The sequence below is a fragment of the Odontesthes bonariensis genome, chromosome 9, assembly GCF_027942865.1.
Source record: "Odontesthes bonariensis isolate fOdoBon6 chromosome 9, fOdoBon6.hap1, whole genome shotgun sequence".
Classification (NCBI taxonomy): domain Eukaryota; kingdom Metazoa; phylum Chordata; class Actinopteri; order Atheriniformes; family Atherinopsidae; genus Odontesthes; species Odontesthes bonariensis.
In genome coordinates, this window is record NC_134514.1 from 28,897,456 (window position 1) to 28,915,038 (window position 17,583).

General features: G+C 39.8%; 2 protein-coding genes across 4 annotated transcripts in view; one reads left to right on the forward strand and one right to left on the reverse strand.

Moving 5' to 3' along the window:
- LOC142388547 (apolipoprotein A-I-like) overlaps positions 1-17,583 on the forward strand; it is a 282,451-nt gene that overhangs the window by 125,189 nt on the left and 139,679 nt on the right. The gene's annotated exons all lie outside the window — the stretch shown is intronic.
- LOC142388548 (myelin protein zero-like protein 2) overlaps positions 43-17,583 on the reverse strand; it is a 31,319-nt gene continuing 13,778 nt past the window's right edge. Inside the window, exons 2-6 of one of the 3 annotated variants that reach the window (XR_012770314.1) lie at positions 9,890-10,059; positions 9,326-9,536; positions 8,355-8,529; positions 2,823-2,935; positions 43-1,308 (exon numbers count right to left, since the gene is read on the reverse strand). Coding sequence is in view for 2 of the 3 variants with exons in the window: in XM_075473945.1 (XP_075330060.1) it covers positions 8,351-8,529; positions 9,326-9,536; positions 9,890-10,059 (560 nt within the window). In the remaining variant the exon portion in view is untranslated. Of the gene's footprint in view, positions 1,309-2,023; positions 2,936-3,204; positions 8,530-9,325; positions 9,537-9,889; positions 10,060-17,583 lie in introns of those variants that run through there. The other 2 variants (XM_075473946.1, XM_075473945.1) reach the window with 2 other exon arrangements.

A 17,583-nucleotide genomic window follows, 5' to 3' on the forward strand; every position in this document is an offset into this window, starting at 1 on the left:
TCGTTAAGAAGCACGGACAATAAGATTTGTGTATTGAAGAGATTTATTTTTTTCCCGTAGGTCACATGTTTCCTCCTCCTGCAGCCATTCACAAGTACAATGTATTTGATGTATTTATTAACAACACAACGTAACTGATCTATCAGTGGCACAGGGATACTGCATCCTTTTTTGTGCTGACGCAAGATTACAGCATTTACCTTGGGCTGACCACCGCACCTGCTTTCCACACATCTATATTCTCTAAACTATACTTTACAGTCTGCTTGAGTACAGTCTTTTGCCTCTTGCCTAGGTAGGTTCCCACACATACACATCCCATCACATTGTGTGATGTATTGTGTGTGTGAATACAAGAGCTCTCTGTGAGGTTACAGTAACTTGGTCTCAGTTTCAGCTGAAATCCTGAAAGTCACAATGAGAGCTCTCCCTGATCACGGGCTTTCTGGCGTCTCTGCACAAGAGGCCTGTTCTTCTGTTGTCAACACTGGTGGGGGCTAATAAAGGTGATTTCAAATTGTTGGGGCCAGACGGTGCATGTCACCATTATCCACCACTCAAAAACATGGGAGTCTCACAATCTTTTTTATCACTTTAAATGCACTGAGAAGTTGATGAAAACCTGCATTTGCTACTCACCAATACACGCGAGCAACACATACAGTACTCTCAACGGTTAGGAGATCTTTCTTTGTTCAACTCAGTGAGAATGAAGATGACTCTCCACCTTTTAGATTAATCCATTAAATCCATATTACAGTTTAGCTTTAACATTGAGTGATATATCCCAAACCAGGAAGGTAGCTTTCATTTCTTTCATTTGTTCAACTTGTCATGCCATGCCCAAGTTTTTGTGTGTATGCATGTGCAAAGGAATTTAGTATCTCTCCACATTACTGTGCCAGGTACCACCCATCTCTAAGGTGTGGAATGCAGAAAAATGAGAAGAAGAAAAAAAGAACAAGTAAGAAACTTTCATGACGGTCTAAAATCCGTTTTTCTTCTTTGTTCCCAAGTTTCCATTCTTTCCCTTTTCAAACAAAACCCATGTTACTGTGGTCCTTGAATAAATGTTTTATGTGTGTTGCAATAATGAACATATTGTGTTAGAGAATGGTCAGACATTTAGTGAGTCATGAACAAGAACTTGGTGAGAACATTTCTCCCAGAAGTTAAGTTAAAACTTTCTCTGCTGTAGAGTAAAACAAAAAAGTACACACAACCATCAGCCTCTTCAACCACATGTTCCCTTTAATCATCAGGAGGACGTGGGGAAGTTTGGAGAGGCAGCAACAGTGATGACTGCATCTAAAGTTAAAAGTAAACATATGTATTAGACAATTCTTTTCTAAATCACGTTAAAAAACTAAGAACTATGCTATACAGACATGTCAATTTGGACAGTTAAACAGGTTTTCATTGATTTTCTGTTCAGTATATTTAGGGAGGGTCTGGAATGCGGGCCCCATGTTTGTACATGAAATGTGCTATATAAATAAATTTGATTTGATTTGATTTGATTTGATAATTCAGGTAACTTCTTTCAAGTGGTGACTTGTCAAAAGTTATGCAAGATTTTATCTATTTTCACCTTGACAACTGTACTTTGTTATACTCAGCCAGGGTCCCAATTCACCATCTCCAGTTGGTTCAAAATGCTGCAATCAGACTCATTATTGGGGCGAAAAGCCAGGAACACTTCACACCTGTGCTTGCCTTCTTGCACTATTCCTAGAACGCAGTTTGTTACAAAGGGAGATCAGGCCTCTCCCATTAGAGCCCCCATGTTATGGAACTCTTTGTCCAATCAAATCAGGCTCATCAAGTCTTTAACTGCTGTCAAATCCCTGCCTAAAACTTTGCTCTTTAAGAAAGCCTTTGCAATGTTTTGATACATTTATCAGACATTTTATTATTGTTTTTTTGTGAACATCTATCTGTCTTCATGGCATTTTGTAGCATTGCCACAAAGTAGCTCATAGACACCAGATTCATGCTTTTTGAATTGAAGTTAACAATCTTGTGCCATGATTGTTACATATTAGTAACAATATGTTGTTACAATATGTTGCATATGCACACTATTAGTGGAGGACATGTACAATATATAGATAATGTGTAGAGGCAACACCACACCATCAAGGTTGGAGGGATTAAGGAATAAGTGGACGCTCAATTGATTTTGGGAAGAGCCTCATTGACAGAGATGTGAGATTAACTGCCAACACTTGCCTCGTTTTTTATCTTGTGGAATGGCTTGGTCGTGAATACAACACCTGTTACAAGAAAGGAGTAATAGCTTATTTTCTCAGCAATGAGTGTGTTGCATTGCATTCTTGTCTATCAATGGATTCTCACAGAGGTTCATGAAACTCTCCCTAACTTTAATCTATTGAGTGATGTCTTGGAGCGCAAATTTGCCAGGCATTTCATGAAGCTTTTGCTAAATCGTGATTATCACATTTAGTGGGTGAGAAAATCTGCATTTCAAAGTACATATATGACTGTTGAAGAATAGATCCAAGTTTGTACTCACCTGACCAGTATTTTCGCCACATTTCCCCACAGGTTAGGTTTGGGCATTAAACAGTAACTGGCTAGGATTATATTTCAAAAGTAGCTGACAAGGTTTTGGCATTAAAGTTCATTTACTAAGTTTAAAAAGGGATTGGTTATGTTTAGGCATTGCAAAGTAAGTAAGATATTATAAACTAATTGGTTAAGTTTATACAACAATAGAGTATGCTATCAATTGAGAAAAGGTACATTTGCAGAGAAAGTCATACGGTGGTGTGGTGGCTTGCACCATCACCTCACCTCACCATCAGGATTCCTGGTTCGATTCCCAGTCAAGGCCTTTCTGTATGGAGTTTGCATGTTCTTCTTCCGGTGTATGCGTGGGTTCTCTCTGGGTACTCTGGCTTCCTCCCACTATCTAAATACATGCATGTCAGGTTAATTGGTTACTTCAAAGTAAGCCTAGGAGTCAGTGTGAGCATGCATAGTTCTTTGTCTCTGTGTGGCCCTGCTACTGACTGGTGACCCGCCCAGGGCGTACCCTGCATCTCGCCCAATGGCAGTTGGGATAGGCTCCAGCCCCCCTGCGGCGCTGTATTGGATTAAGCAGTCAAGAATATGGATGGATGGAAAGTGAAACTGTTTCTGAGTATTGCCATAAAAAAATCTTTATGTAAATCTCCACATTTAAAAGTAATTACTGAACAATATGCCACAGTTCTTGCCAAATTAATTGCTAAAAAGAGATATTAAAGAAAGCTGTGATGATACATACAATATAATCTAGCAATTTTATTGTTGTTTTATCAGTTCATTACCCACGGTTTCACGATAGCAAAATGCAATCCTTTAGCTTGCATAAACAGTCTCTTGTCCATCTCGGCTCTGCCTATAGTGTGAGTAAAACCACCTTCTGTACACCCATGCACACACTCAAGTTCTGTCACTTAGTAACTAAAGCTGCATCCACGGGGCAGACTTTGATCAATACACACACACAAACACACACACACACACACACACACACACAAAGAGGAACATATTCGTGGTCATGAACAGTGAACATTCATCAAACAGGCAAACCAAGACTGAAGTAACAAATGCAGCAGTAAGCACATCCAACCAACAAATTAAACAGACATCCACTGCAGCAATGTTTACAGGTAAACATTTGAAGAGCTCTGCAGACAGACACACCGTAAACACACAACTGGAGGTGGTGCATTAAAGGTAATGATGCATAATAAATGCCGTATAACAAGATTACCCTCTTACATAACAGATTAGCAATGTCAACAAGTTTTTTGTGAGATTATTTATTTCACGTGCCAAACGGTTTCTGCCTGCATCACCTTTATGTGGAGAAATTTCGTAAGACAATGTGGTATCGACTTAAAGTAATTTTTATTAGAAAATCTTGTTTTGCCTTTTTTTTTTCTTTTTATATAAAAGCTCTATTACAAATACAAACGTGACAGATTTGCACAATGTGATAAAATATTTCTGACAAAATCTAAAAAAAACAAGGACACAAAACACAAAAGATTCTATAAAATCTATAAACATATCAAACATTAGTCAAATATTTTGCCATACAAGGATAAAAGAGGCATTACAATCATTTGTTAGTGGAAAAGATGCATTCACATGCGCATGGAGAGGAGAAACAGTCTTTCAAGGACATTTTACAATCAAAGGGTTTTCAGATCTGACTGCATGTTCCCACATGGCTATCAGGGCAGGTGCCTGTGTGTGATTGCCTACTCACTGATCAAGAATTAGGCCTTAAGGTTTAATGACAGAAACATAATATTCTTTCTCTTTTTTTTGTTTTCTACTCAAGGACTTTGCTGTGACACAGTAAAAGTAACTTGGCTTACATGTGGGAGTGAAAGCTCCTTTTAATTAAGTGCCCATCTCTTATAATGGAGTGCATAACTGAAAAAAAAAAATCATGACTTACATTATTAAACGTCTTTTGTCTGTAAGAAAATAACTACTGCATGAAAGATGATCCCACGCATGATTCAAGACTGTTTCACGGAGAAAAACTGCAAAGGCTGTCGGCTACAGATCTGTGATGGCTCATCGTGACAGCCGAAACCTTTTTCAGTTTGCCTGCATATATCCCAATATCTTCAATGAATTCTCTAGCTTACCTGCCGATTTGGCTATTGACTTTCATACCATAAACATGACATCCATGTCTAAACCAGCAGACAGTTATCGAAAAGAATAGAACCCTTTTTCCATCCCAGATAGCAGCCAGGTCATATTTAGGATTACAAGGACATTTGGTTTATAAGCCCAGTTGTTTAATTCAAGTCTTATCCAACTTAAACACATAATAACGCCTCTCATCCCACTCAACAGTAAGGTTACTGTACCTCTGATCCAATTTCAAAGCCTTGCTTTGCATCAGAAGATTGAATTTCTCTGTTCTTGTTAGGAAAGGTTTTCCTCACATTCTTGAACAGTGTGCTTGTGTTCGTCACAGCAGCAACCACTACTTTGAAGAAGAGTGGGATCCATGGAAGCCACCTGGGCTTCTTTCCCTGGCTTACTTCACATCAGTGCCTTTTTCTCTCTGTTCTGTCACCACCTCTTCAGTCGGAGTCGTCCCCACCGTCGTCATCTGAGCTAGGACCCTCCTCCTCTAAGGAGCTCGAGTCTGGAGGGCTGGGATCTGAGGTCATGCCATCTGAACTGTCAATCTCTAGAGATGTCTCTGATAGGTAGAGGTGGATGCAGGCAGCGGCGTCGAACAGGGGGAAAAGTCAGACTGATTCACAGGGTCCAGCCTACAGGGGGGGCCCTAAGGGAAATTTTCTTCTTCTTTCGTTTTTTAAAAATTATTTTTTAAATAATATCAATATATGTTGGTAATTTATAAAAACCCAATGTTCTCTGGAAATACATCTGTTGAAATGTATATCCCAGCCTGCAAATAGGCTATAATCTATTTCAGACACCCCCATTATTAGTGCGCATTGGTTTAGTCCGCCCTCTGGCGGACTTTTGATTGTACATGCGCCATAAATTTCACTCACTTCATTATTAGGCATTAAACCCAGCAGCCGGCACATGAAAGATGTCATCCAAAAAAAAAAAAATCAGGCTTTCAGAAAAGAAAAGAAAGGCAAGAGAGACAAAATGAAGGAAAGCAACTGCTTACTGATTTCTTTCCCAAGAAAGGTGAGCCCAAATGTCAAAATTACAGCCTACAGTAACTGATTATCCCATTCACATTCCGTTGCATACCACTGTGATACCAGCCATAGCCGTAGCCAGCTATGAGGAAAGCGAGGCCTGGACCTCGGTAATTTTCAGGGATTTTTTATTTATTTATTTATTTAATCTCGGTTTTCGCATACACGTTTCAATTGACGTTTGTGTTTACATGACTTTAGTGAATGTGTGACTGCGTGGTACCATTTGAAAGGTCTGTTTCTGCCCTTTCCAACGGTGTGTAACACGTGTGTGCGCTCCGTAGTCGGTGAGAAAAGTACCGTCAACATAGTAGCTGCATAGCAGTAATCAGTAATAGAAAAATTAGACGAATTTGACGAACGATTTCCTCGGCCACTCTGCAGTGCAGCGGCGATTGCTATATACTGACGGAAAGCTCAGCTCGAGCTCTTTAGAATGATATGATTGTTATATCGATGTCATGTATGGTTCGTGAATAAAGAAGCAGAGAAGCACCTTGTAATAGCAATGCACATTTATGTAGGCTGGAGACAATTTTTCACATCTAATTTAGTAATGAATTCAATATAGCCCATAAATCTTTATAGGTTGTTTAGCAACAGCTATAGCCTACAATATGCATCTATCCATCTATATTTAACTCTATTTTTTATATTGGTTAGTTAGCCTTACTCTATGCCTGGCCAAATGGCCTTTGCTTGTACCAAACATTTGTATAGGCTTGCATTGGGAAATAATCAGGTTCTTTTTAGCTATGGGTTCTTGTTACATTATAATGGTTTATTTTGCTACTAGCCTCAATGTGCAACACTGCTATATATTAAAAACTATATAATTTAAAATATATATATATATATATATATATATTGTAAAAATTTCGGCGCACGCATAGCGCGCGCATCATGAAGCTCATCTATTCCTAAATCCTGGCTACGGCCCTGATAGCAGCCGAAGTCAAATAATTAAAAAAATAATCTCTCATTTTGTTGGCTACCACATAATTGTGAAATAGAAGCCATATTTGTCTTAAATGTATTTATTTTCATAATGACTATTAGCCTATACAAGTGTCCCAAAAGCCTAACATAGGGTCGATGTTGGTTCAAATATGCATGGTAGTGGTTGTTCCTGGGGCCCCAAATTTGGTGCCACGCCCCTGGGTGGATGGCCCTTGATGGGTGACTGGGACACACACACACGCACACAGACAGGAGAAGGAGACATACACACAGGGATATGCGTTCATGTGGGACACATTGATGAGTCATTGATGGTCACGCATGTGCATAAGCCACACACGGCGGGGGCAGACAAAGACGAGCGGACACAAACACACAGCAGAAGGGACATAGGGTTAGCATCAAACTGGGCTCAGTCATCCCAAGTTGAGTACAAAGTTTGGATCAAAATCTCATCTGTTTACTGATCTGATCAGGGTTAACTTCACCAAATGATCGGACAAAAGGTTTAGTTTGAAGTCTGAATTAAACAGATTCACCGAGATGAAACCAAAAAAAGTTGTCAGCTTCTCCTTAGGCTTAAGGGATTATGACACCACAGGTTTTTATGGTTACGGCACCTTTTTACAGAAAGATCTGAAAACCCAAGAAAGAGTGAAAGAAGTCTCACATGCCCCAAAAAGATGTTTCTGACCTTATTGTTTGAAACAGACTACAGACCATTAGAAACTGTAAATAATGATATTTTTGACAATGACATAAACACTGAATCGATCGATTGAAATTAGACATTTTTGTGCTTGTGTTGGCAAAATACTGTACCAAAATACAGTAAACATCATCTGTTTCCAACAAGTGCTCATCATTGGGTTTGATTATGTGATTGCACATCCGTTATCATACAACAGCCAATAGATCTGTCACATACAGTAACATAACTTCAGTAGTGAAACAAAAGAGAAACGTAAACCAGAATGCTGCAGATTCAGATAAACCTCAAGAAATTGGATCAGACAGCTGGCATATAGGAACATCAAAATGAGGGTTGCTTAGAGCTTTGTGTTGGGTTTTACAATGTTCCTGTTCTTGAAGCGATCAATAAAAGATTCTGTGGAAACTTCATTGTTCCAATGTTTCTGTTGTTTCTTGAAATAATATACCAAACATTTGTCTTGCACTGCAGCGGTTCATTTGGGTCTCCAAACGTATTAGTAGGGAAGTAAACAGCAAGAATACACCATTGTTCTACATCTATATCATCAAAACATTTACTCTAAACAGGAAATGTGTCTGGAAGCCCATTTAGCTGAACAGGAAAAGATGAACTGATAAAACAGTTGTTTCTCTCCAAAACTGAATGGCACATGATACATTAGAGGTTATACAGCAGTCTGGCTAAAGTTCAGTAGCTATAGATTTCTATTCAAAGGCACATTTTTCATTTATTTCTGCTTAATGACAGCTGCCTGTTATTTTTTCCAAATCTGGGATCCGAAAGCCCCAGGTGGAGAAGAAGGAAGAAAGTGAAGTATCCAGTAGGAAGAGAGCCCCTGGCCCCAAGAGGGAGCACCACATGCCCAGATCCCGAGAGTCCCCCCGTGAACAAGAGAGATAGTGTGTGACTCCTCCGCTCCTTTCTCGATGCCGCTGTCTTTTGCTTTCTCTTACCACGCAGTGGGGTCTTTTCTCTCTTTGCGGGGAGGCTCTTCACATTCCTCCGGGTGTCTCTGTCTCTGCCTCCTTTTGCATCTCCTGCAGTAAACAATGATGATGAGGAGGATGACGACAGCAGCGATACCGCCTCCGATCGCCAAGGTCAGAAGGAGAAGTTCGGAGAAAGAGGCTGTAAGTGACAGGGAGACACGTGCATGAAGAGGACTGAGTATACTGACAAAAAATGGCAAAATTCTTCATTTTGTCTAACATCAAAATGTGTAGTTTCCATGGTCTGCAGCACCAAACCCAGAAAGCCCTTTCTCAATGAATAATGCTGATCACCAAATTACCTAACATGAATATTACTGCCGCTGTAATAATTTTATCACTAAAAGCAAAAACTTTGCAGTTAGTTCCAGACAAAATACCTTATCTTGCTAAAAGACTCGTTTTAATGTTAGCAAGCTTGTTTCAAAAGGTATTAGAGAATTTTTGGGAGTTTTGAACATTCTTAAAATCTCAATCAAGAATGACATGACAATAAATCTGCCTGTTTTTTGTCATTTTGTTTTGTTGTCATTCAACTTAATGTTATGTGATTAACAGTTGTCAAGCTCTTCCCTACACAGTTCATAGTACCCTTTGAATTGAGTGTTTCTGTTCCTTATGATTGGAATCTGACTTAGCTGAACAGGCTGAACATCCTTGTGCAATCCAGTTTCCAGGAAATGACTGGATAACTGAAACAAACGCTGTGGTTGTCTGATTCACACTAATTAGCTTCATAGGTTCATATCTGTTTTCCTGACCCTTACAGTAGTCTGTAAATCTCAATCTCAGCTGTGTTCTTGTGCTTGTGTTTTAGATCCTTTTCTCCTTTTTGGAAGTCACCTTTGCTGGACTTGTGTTTCTCATACTCTTTAAATTAACATGCAATTCACATAATATGGTGAAATAAATTGTGAGAAAATCCGTCTGCTGACCTGTAGTGACAACACGGAGTCGAATCTCTCCCACCGCACCATGGACGTCAGGTGGATTCTTCACCTGACAGATGTAGGTGCCGTTGTAGGTAAACTTGACCTGTCGAATTATGATGGAGGCATCAGAGCCCGCGATATTCCCATCCCAAAGAATGCGCTTCCTGAAGATGCCTTCCACAGGAGGATATGCTCGCTGCTGGTAGTGGAACACCTAGAAGTGAAATTGATGGGTATATTTGGTTGAAGCAACAATGGCAATGAAAGATTTGAATGCCACAGATTGGATAAAAAAGTTATCAAACTGATGCTGCTGCTGTTGGGGAAGGAAGGATTTTATTCCTGAAGCTATGAGCCCAGACTTACCCAGACCTGCTGCTTCTTATTCTGTCTATTCTCAATATGCACAAGTACAGGTATGAAAACATAGATACTCTACAGGAAGTGTCGTGACTCACCAACTGCTCTTTCAGCTGGCTGAGGGGGTGGATGCTCCCTGACACAGCAAGGGAGATGTGAGCTTTTGATCTAATTTTTTATTGCACACATGCAGACACAGGGACTCACCGACTCCTCTCGGCCTGGTCCAAGGGGTCTAAAGGTCCAGGATATGACGACAGTATTGGGGATGATGGGAGACGAACTCTGAAATGTGCACTTTAGGCGAACATCTGTCCCGTTGACTGCCTCAACATTCGCAGACGTGTATATACGCATCCCGCTGACCTGCAGCACACCTACAACAAGCAAACATAAAGTGTGGAACCAGAGTTTACATCTTGGGCAGAATGCAGAAGAACAAAATTAGAACATACATAGCTAAACATTATAAAAAACAATACAATACAACAGATGCCCTCTGAATCACAGCTTTCTGAATGTGTACAGCGTTTGCCCCCGGTGACTGCCCTCCCCCCCCCCCCCCCCCCCCCCCTTACTCTGTGCTACCGTTAAAGAAGCAGTAACTGTAAGTCATCATGTAAATGTATCTCATGCATGCAGTAAGCTTACCTAACATACAGAAATCCTACACATATTTTGAGATATCTACCTCACTGTATTTCCGAGGTTGACAGAGATTGCATCTCTAATCAGCCAGTAACCATCTCTAAAAAATCTGCTTTCTTCCATGCTGGAATTCCAACTGATTTCAGATCAGTGAAACAAATTGGCGGCACCTTATTGAGTGTCTGCTGCATATTGCCTGGATATAGATTGTATCCATCCGCACAGTAGATGTGAAAAAGCGAATGATCTGGAAGAGTGGAGAGGGATATTAGAAGACCCATATTAAAAGCTGACTTCCTGCCTGGCAGCTTGTTAGCAATGCGTGGTGAGCTATATAATCGCACCTCTCCCTCTTGGAGATCACAGTCTTCTTCTTGACGAAAGATCCAACTGTTCTCTACAGCAGCAAACTGTGTATGTGTGTGAGTGCTAATTCCCTGAGGAAGTTTATGTGAGAGCTGTCTAGTCAAAATCACCTGGGCTATTTATAGAGAGAGCTGTATATCTTCTAATAATAGGCAGCCATGTCTAGCCCTATTAAAGTCGATAACTAGGAGCACAGCAGGCCAAATGTCTGCACAGCTATACTGCAGTGAGCTCAGGGTAGACGAGGCTTGCTTTGTCGTCAGAAGCATGCTCTATATGAAGTCTATGCAGAAGAAAGGAAAAACCTGATGAAAGACTGTTGGAGACATAACAGTCTGGAAGAAGAGCTCAGAAACAACATCTAGTTCAAGGCAGTCTCCGTCCAGACTTTTCAAACTTGTGGCTCCACTGTGGTGGAGCGGCTACAACAAAAGCAAAATGCTATTGGAACAGGTACATCCCATATGCCTTCGATAATCTCTTAACACATTTCGGAAGACAACACCTCCTCTCTTAACATCTCTAACACTCTAACCTGCCGAACTTGCACTTGTTTAGCACTTCTGTATCTGTTCTACTCTGTTCCTTTGAAGAGATTTAGCACTTAATGCTTGTGCTGGAATTTCTTACAGTACTGAAGCTTGAATGTTTTCCTCACTTTGATAAAAAAGTGTCTACTAAATTACTAAATGTAGTATAATGTCTATCACAGCAGTTTAAATTTAAATAATATATCACTATAAATCATGTACGGGTGGATTAAGTTCCATTTTGTCATTCCAAATAAAGGTGAAGTAACTTGAGAGGTTTTTGCCAATCTTATATATCGAGACTCAGAGATTGAAAATGACAAAAGCCAAGAAGGAAAACACTTTGAGCCATACAGTTAACTCTGCATTACAATAACTGTGAACATTTAGTCAGCAGCTTGCCGGGAAAATGTCGGGGAGGGTGTCTTTGCTGCTTGAGTAGTGTTCTCTGCTTTCTTATCAGGCTGGAGAGAGTTTCCTGTGGGCAGGGAGGAGTCGGGGCTCCATCACATCATTAGATATAAGCCGGCTTCTCTCTCATCGCAGGGCCCTAACAGCACTCTGACAGCCTAATGTGTTTTAAATGAACCAGATAAAATCTGGGAGTTGTGTGTACAAGTCAGCAATACGGGCAAAGGACACATTGTAAGAAATGTCCATCCCTCTAAAATGTGCACAGATTGTTGGATGAAGAGGCTTCTGCTCTGCCTTCTCTTGCTTTTTCTTCTACCTGGCTGAGAGTGCAAGCACACTGAAGTCACTTAATTACACTGCCTGTGTTTAGGATATTCATTACGCAGATAGCATCTGCACTGGCTGTGTCAGTATAGCCAATAATGGTTCCAATAATGGCCTCCCTGCTTTGATTGTAGGTGTGTGTGTGTGTGTGTGTCTTCATCTGTCTGTCATAAAATCTAGAAAATAAGCCTGAGACACCAGGTAGGGATGCGAGGATTGACCAAGATAAAGAGGACCCAGAGTAATTAATATTTTCAGTTTCTGTCTGAATTCTCATTTTCACTCAGTTTAATCACTGCTGACTACAGATAAAGTCACTATAATGGGTGACTTTAATTATCATGTAGACGTTAAAATTCTGCCTTTAATTCTACATTAGTCTCAATTGGCTTTTCTCAAGATACAAATACAAACACAAACCCTCTCTTCATCCTACAATTGATCTTTTTCAGGTTTATTAGAATGTGAACAGCTAAGAGTATTTCCTCATAAGTTTGCTTATAAGTTCTCTGATCTTTTTTTTTTCAGGTTCTTTCAGGTTTACGTCATCTGACTGCACAGCATATGAGAAGAAATTTCATTATAGCCGGTGCCTGTCAGAAAATCCTGGAATCACATTTAAACAAACAATTCCATTATTATTTTGTTCAGTAAACAAGCCAAAACCCACACAAATTCATATCTAGCTATCAATGCTAAAGTCTCAGTGCATAGAACACTCAACATTGATTATCCTCTGACAGAGAAGGTATAGCCCTCTTCAGAAAGCAGTTGAAACACATTGGTGCCAAAAAGGCATCCTTGTTAACCCACTGCAGTTCTGTCCGGTTGAGCTCTTTGAGCTAAGGACAAGAACAGCTGCATCTACACCTTCAACCTGTCTTTTGGAAACCATCCCAGCAAGACTGTGCAAGGGGAGTTTTCCCCATGATTTATGCTTCCATATCGAGTGTGATCAATCTATCCTCATTGAAAGGCTATGTACCACATAGCACATACACTCACTTAAAAAACCCACTCTTTATCTAGAATTGTTTGCCAAGTGTAGACTTATATCCATTCTCACCTTTACTTCTAAAATGATTGAATAAAACGGAGATTTTCTGTTTGAAGAGTTTGAATCACGGTTGAGAACACATCCAAATTCAACGATATTGTGAGAGACCTTGGACTTTAACATACACATGAAACGAGTCTCTACAGTTAGACTGCCTTTTCTTACCTATGCAATACCGTCAAATTAGGAATGTTTAACATTTGATTGTTGCTAAATAATCAGCCCATGCATTTATTATGTTTTGTCTGGACAATTACAATTCCTTACAGTTAGGGTCCAAATATTTCCCCTGAAAAGCCTTCAGCGGATTCAAATGTTCCAGAGAATTTCAGTAGTCTGGGAGAGAATTCCTTCAGTTAACAGCCTCCCCTCTTGTTGAACCAACTCCCATTATGGGCTTGAGAGACAGACTCACACTTTTTCTTTAAGTTAAGAAATAGAATAATATTTACATATAGGGTTGGCTTTGTCGACCCTGAGTCATCACCTTAATTATGCTGAAGTATGTTTATATTGCTGGGTATTCTCCCTTAATGCCTAGGCACCTGTCCTCACTCTGCTTTCTTTACTTCTCTTGAATCTATATGCTATTATTGCTCTCAATTATTTTGTGTTGTTAACTATTCGATCAAAATATCTTTAAAATGTATTAAATGCCACGGGACATAACCCTACATTTATTATTATCTCTAAGCGCACAATGTGGCAGAGTCATTTTAATGTCTGACCTGCTGCGCGTCTCTCTGCCCTGTACAAACAAACTGACACCCAACTTGCAATTTGCATTAAAGGTGCAACACGAGGATCTATTTGTCTCACTATTGTACAGTAATTAAAGGAACATATTTCGTGTGAGTAATCATGGAACATTAGATTGACGATGAGAGACATTGTCTAGTTTCCTTCTTTGTGATGCAATGGAAACAGGCTAAACCTGTGAAACTAACGCTCTCTGTCCTCTTGTCACGTTTCAGTTGGACAATAGCATATGAATGGCAACAAACTTTGACGGAGATTCTAACATTTCACCATGCATCATCATTAAGTCAACAATTTGATATAGTTCAAAGCAAAATATCTGAGTAGGCTTTAGTATGTGATGGACTGGCATCCTGTCCAAGGATACCCTGTAAAATCAGATGGGATTGGCTTGGGCTTCCTCCTAACCTCTAAAGCAGAGGTCTTCAACAGGGGGTCCGCGGAGGTACTGCGGGGGGGTCGCGAAATCTTTGGTTGATAAGACGATTTTTAACTTTTTTTTTTCCAAACAGTTTTTTCTCACAAATTGTGTGCAAACGTATGCCATTAACAGATGGTTTGAGGATTCATTGTCCCATCTACATGCATGTTTAAAGTTAAAATCTGTGGATTATTTGAATAGACCAGTGTTGTATGCAAGATGTTTGTTTATAAATGGCAGTGGCACGGCCACCTTGTACCTTGCACATGTTTAAAATAAAAACATGAATATATTAACCTTAGTATTATTTAAATAGCTTAGTATTGAATGTACAATAACAGAGTAGCTATGTTTATACACGGCACTAGGCCTAATTAAATATAAAACACAATTGTATGCCATATAAATAGTAGGGGGGTCCCTGCTCCAACTCTCCATCAGTTTGGGGGTCCCTGGCCTGAAAAACGTTGAAAACCCCTGCTCAAAAGGATGAAGTGGTATACCTAATGGATGGATATTAACATTTCATAATGAGCTCGAGTATGTTAACATCAGCTCTTAGCCCAATGCACCACAGTAGCACAGTCTGACAGGACCATTAGAGTAGCTTCAGCTACTGCAGCCAAGACTTGTTTACATATAAAGAAAATGAGTTTAATCGCTTTATTAACTTTTGCTACCGAGAGGTCGGTATCAACAGTTGAACACCTCTGCCTCGACACTCCTATTTCCGTGAGTGCATGGAGGATTAGGAGAGCAATATAATGCTGTTGCTATCATCATCTACCGAATAATTAAAATCTTAAATTACTCATCATGCTCAAACTGTCACGAGAAAAAAGCGGGTCTTCCGAGCCATAACACCTCATTTCCCATTCCTCTCTTTAACCAGGTCTATTTACAGCACATGGATTCATATAAGCATCACTAATCAACAAAAAAATCACAATCCTTTCTTCTAATTTGTCCTTTGATGTGAATGGAGCTGATTAAAAATTAAGGTTAATAAGGCCTTTTTGAAGGCAGAATGGATATTAGCAGAACGACAGCACTAATTTGTCCTAGCAGCTAAAAGTACATGATCATTTTTTAATCGGTCATTAGCGGGCTCTAATTGGCATACCATTATATGAGTGAAGCCATTAGGAGGGAAGATATTTAGTCATTTACAGAAAGAGAGAAGAGATAAATATATAGAAGAGTGAAAGTGATCTTGAGAGATAAACAACTGCAGGGTGATTGAGATGATGGGTGAGTGTATGGATTTTAGAGTTAAAGGATAACAAAATTATGGAAAATGTATTCATTGTATAATTGCATATCTGTAAGAGTTTGGATCGTTCTTTTTGTTTGTTTGCTTGTTTGTAAGTCGAGTCCTGCATCCCTGCATGTCTTTCTGTCCAGTCTGCGGTCACTCACATAAGCCTGAATATCCTGCCCAGCCAGAGCTGACCACACCCAGCATCCAGAGACACAGGGAGGGCTTTCACAGTTTATTGAGCTGGAGTTATTTCGCCCGCAGAGAAGGGCTTGGCCAAAGTAGAGACAAATATATGCATTTATCGCAATTATGTCGACCTACTTGCAGCAGTTTGTATTTGATTGTTCGTTTCTTTACAAACTTGATCACTTACTTTTTGCAGACACTTGCAGATTAAAAGAGAAGAGGTGATTTTTAGGTTTCATTCAAAAAGCACACATATCATCGAAAAACTTTTGGAAAACTACAAAATAATCGCGTTTGTTAGTTGATATGCATGATAAGTCCTCATATGGTACAGTAAATGCTTAAAATGTCCTCGACCGAGTTTTTATCTCATGCAGAATTCCACAAAATAAAAGGAAAACAGGACACATAAAGCATCAGTCAACCCCTGATTCAGTCTTAGTCTCTAATCTGTATTTCACTCAGTTGAAGGATACCTACTACACTCTTCCCTTGTCGTCGGAAAGACAAAATACGAGACTTTGTTCGAAGCTTGTTGACACAGACTGATTGCCTCCTAAAAACTGTTACAGTGGAAATTAAAGCATTTCCCAGATGGGATCAGCGCAGGTCAATATCTTATCTAACACATACCTCTGGGGAAAAGTTGTGTGTGTGTGTGCACATACTTTTGCTTATATGAACTCCAGATGTTTGGATTCATGAACAGATTCAGCATCAAGGATAACTATAACAGGTCATAAAATGTTAATCTCTGCATTATTGTGTGTATGCGCACGCCTCAAGAGGCTCCCACATACAGACATATACACACACACACCAGTTCCCTCTGGTATACAGGATTGGCATCATTCCATAACATCTATCAATATGTCCAATATATCACAATAAAATAAACTTGCTGAACCTTTAATGCACTTATTTCTACCTGTCAACACTACTTGGTACAAACTGTATTGGTCCACTGGTCTGTCTGAAGCCAAATGGGAGTAAATGCTTTAATCCACTGCAAAAATAATCAAACAAAGCCCACTTGAGTGTGATTAAATTTGATTGGCTTGGCGGTGATCCCAAGACTGTAAAAAAGCTTTCCAAAGAGACTGAAAACAATTCCCAGTAGTTTTTGCCCCATCCATATAATATTTCTGCTAGTGTCAAATGTGTATAACCCCATCCATACATGCTTTACATAGATGAAAAGTTTTCAGACTTTTTCCAAGTGTTCCACATTTAGGTTTCTTTCAGGCTCTAAAAAAGAAATCTTATTTACATAAGTGCTCAGACTCTACAATTAGTACTTGGTTACAACACTTTTGGCAGCGATGACAGCCTCAGTTTTCTGGAGAATGGTCCCACAAGCGAGGCACACCCTTCATTGCAAGTTTCTTCCACTGTTCTTGGCAGAAATGTTCAGGTCTGTCAGCCAGGATGACCGAGCTGGCATTTTTAGGTCTCAAAGAAGCTCAACTGGATTCAACGCTGAGTCCCTCCAGTGTTTTCATGGTGGCATATGCTTGGTGTTGTTGTCTTGGTGAAATGTAAACCTTTGGGTCAATCTGAAATAGTGCACACATTGGAAAGACTCTCAATCAGGATTTGAATACATTGTTTTCTGCATCAATCTTTCCCATGATCCTTACTAATCCTGTGCCTGTGGCATTTCCACATAACATTATGAAACTCAACTGTAAGGACAGTGAAGTGATATTCAGTGCCTAGTTTCCACCGCGCTCGCAGTTGGAAATTGTGGCCAAACGGTTCAATGTTTGTTTTATCCAATCACAGGCTTTCGCCTGTCATGTTCTGAGAGTCATTCAGGGGAGTTTTGGCAACTACAGCCCTCTGTCAGTGCTGGAGAGCAGTCTGGTTGCAACTACTATTTCAAGCATAGATGGAAAATGCTTCGGCATGCTGGCATCTCTTTGAAGCATTTAG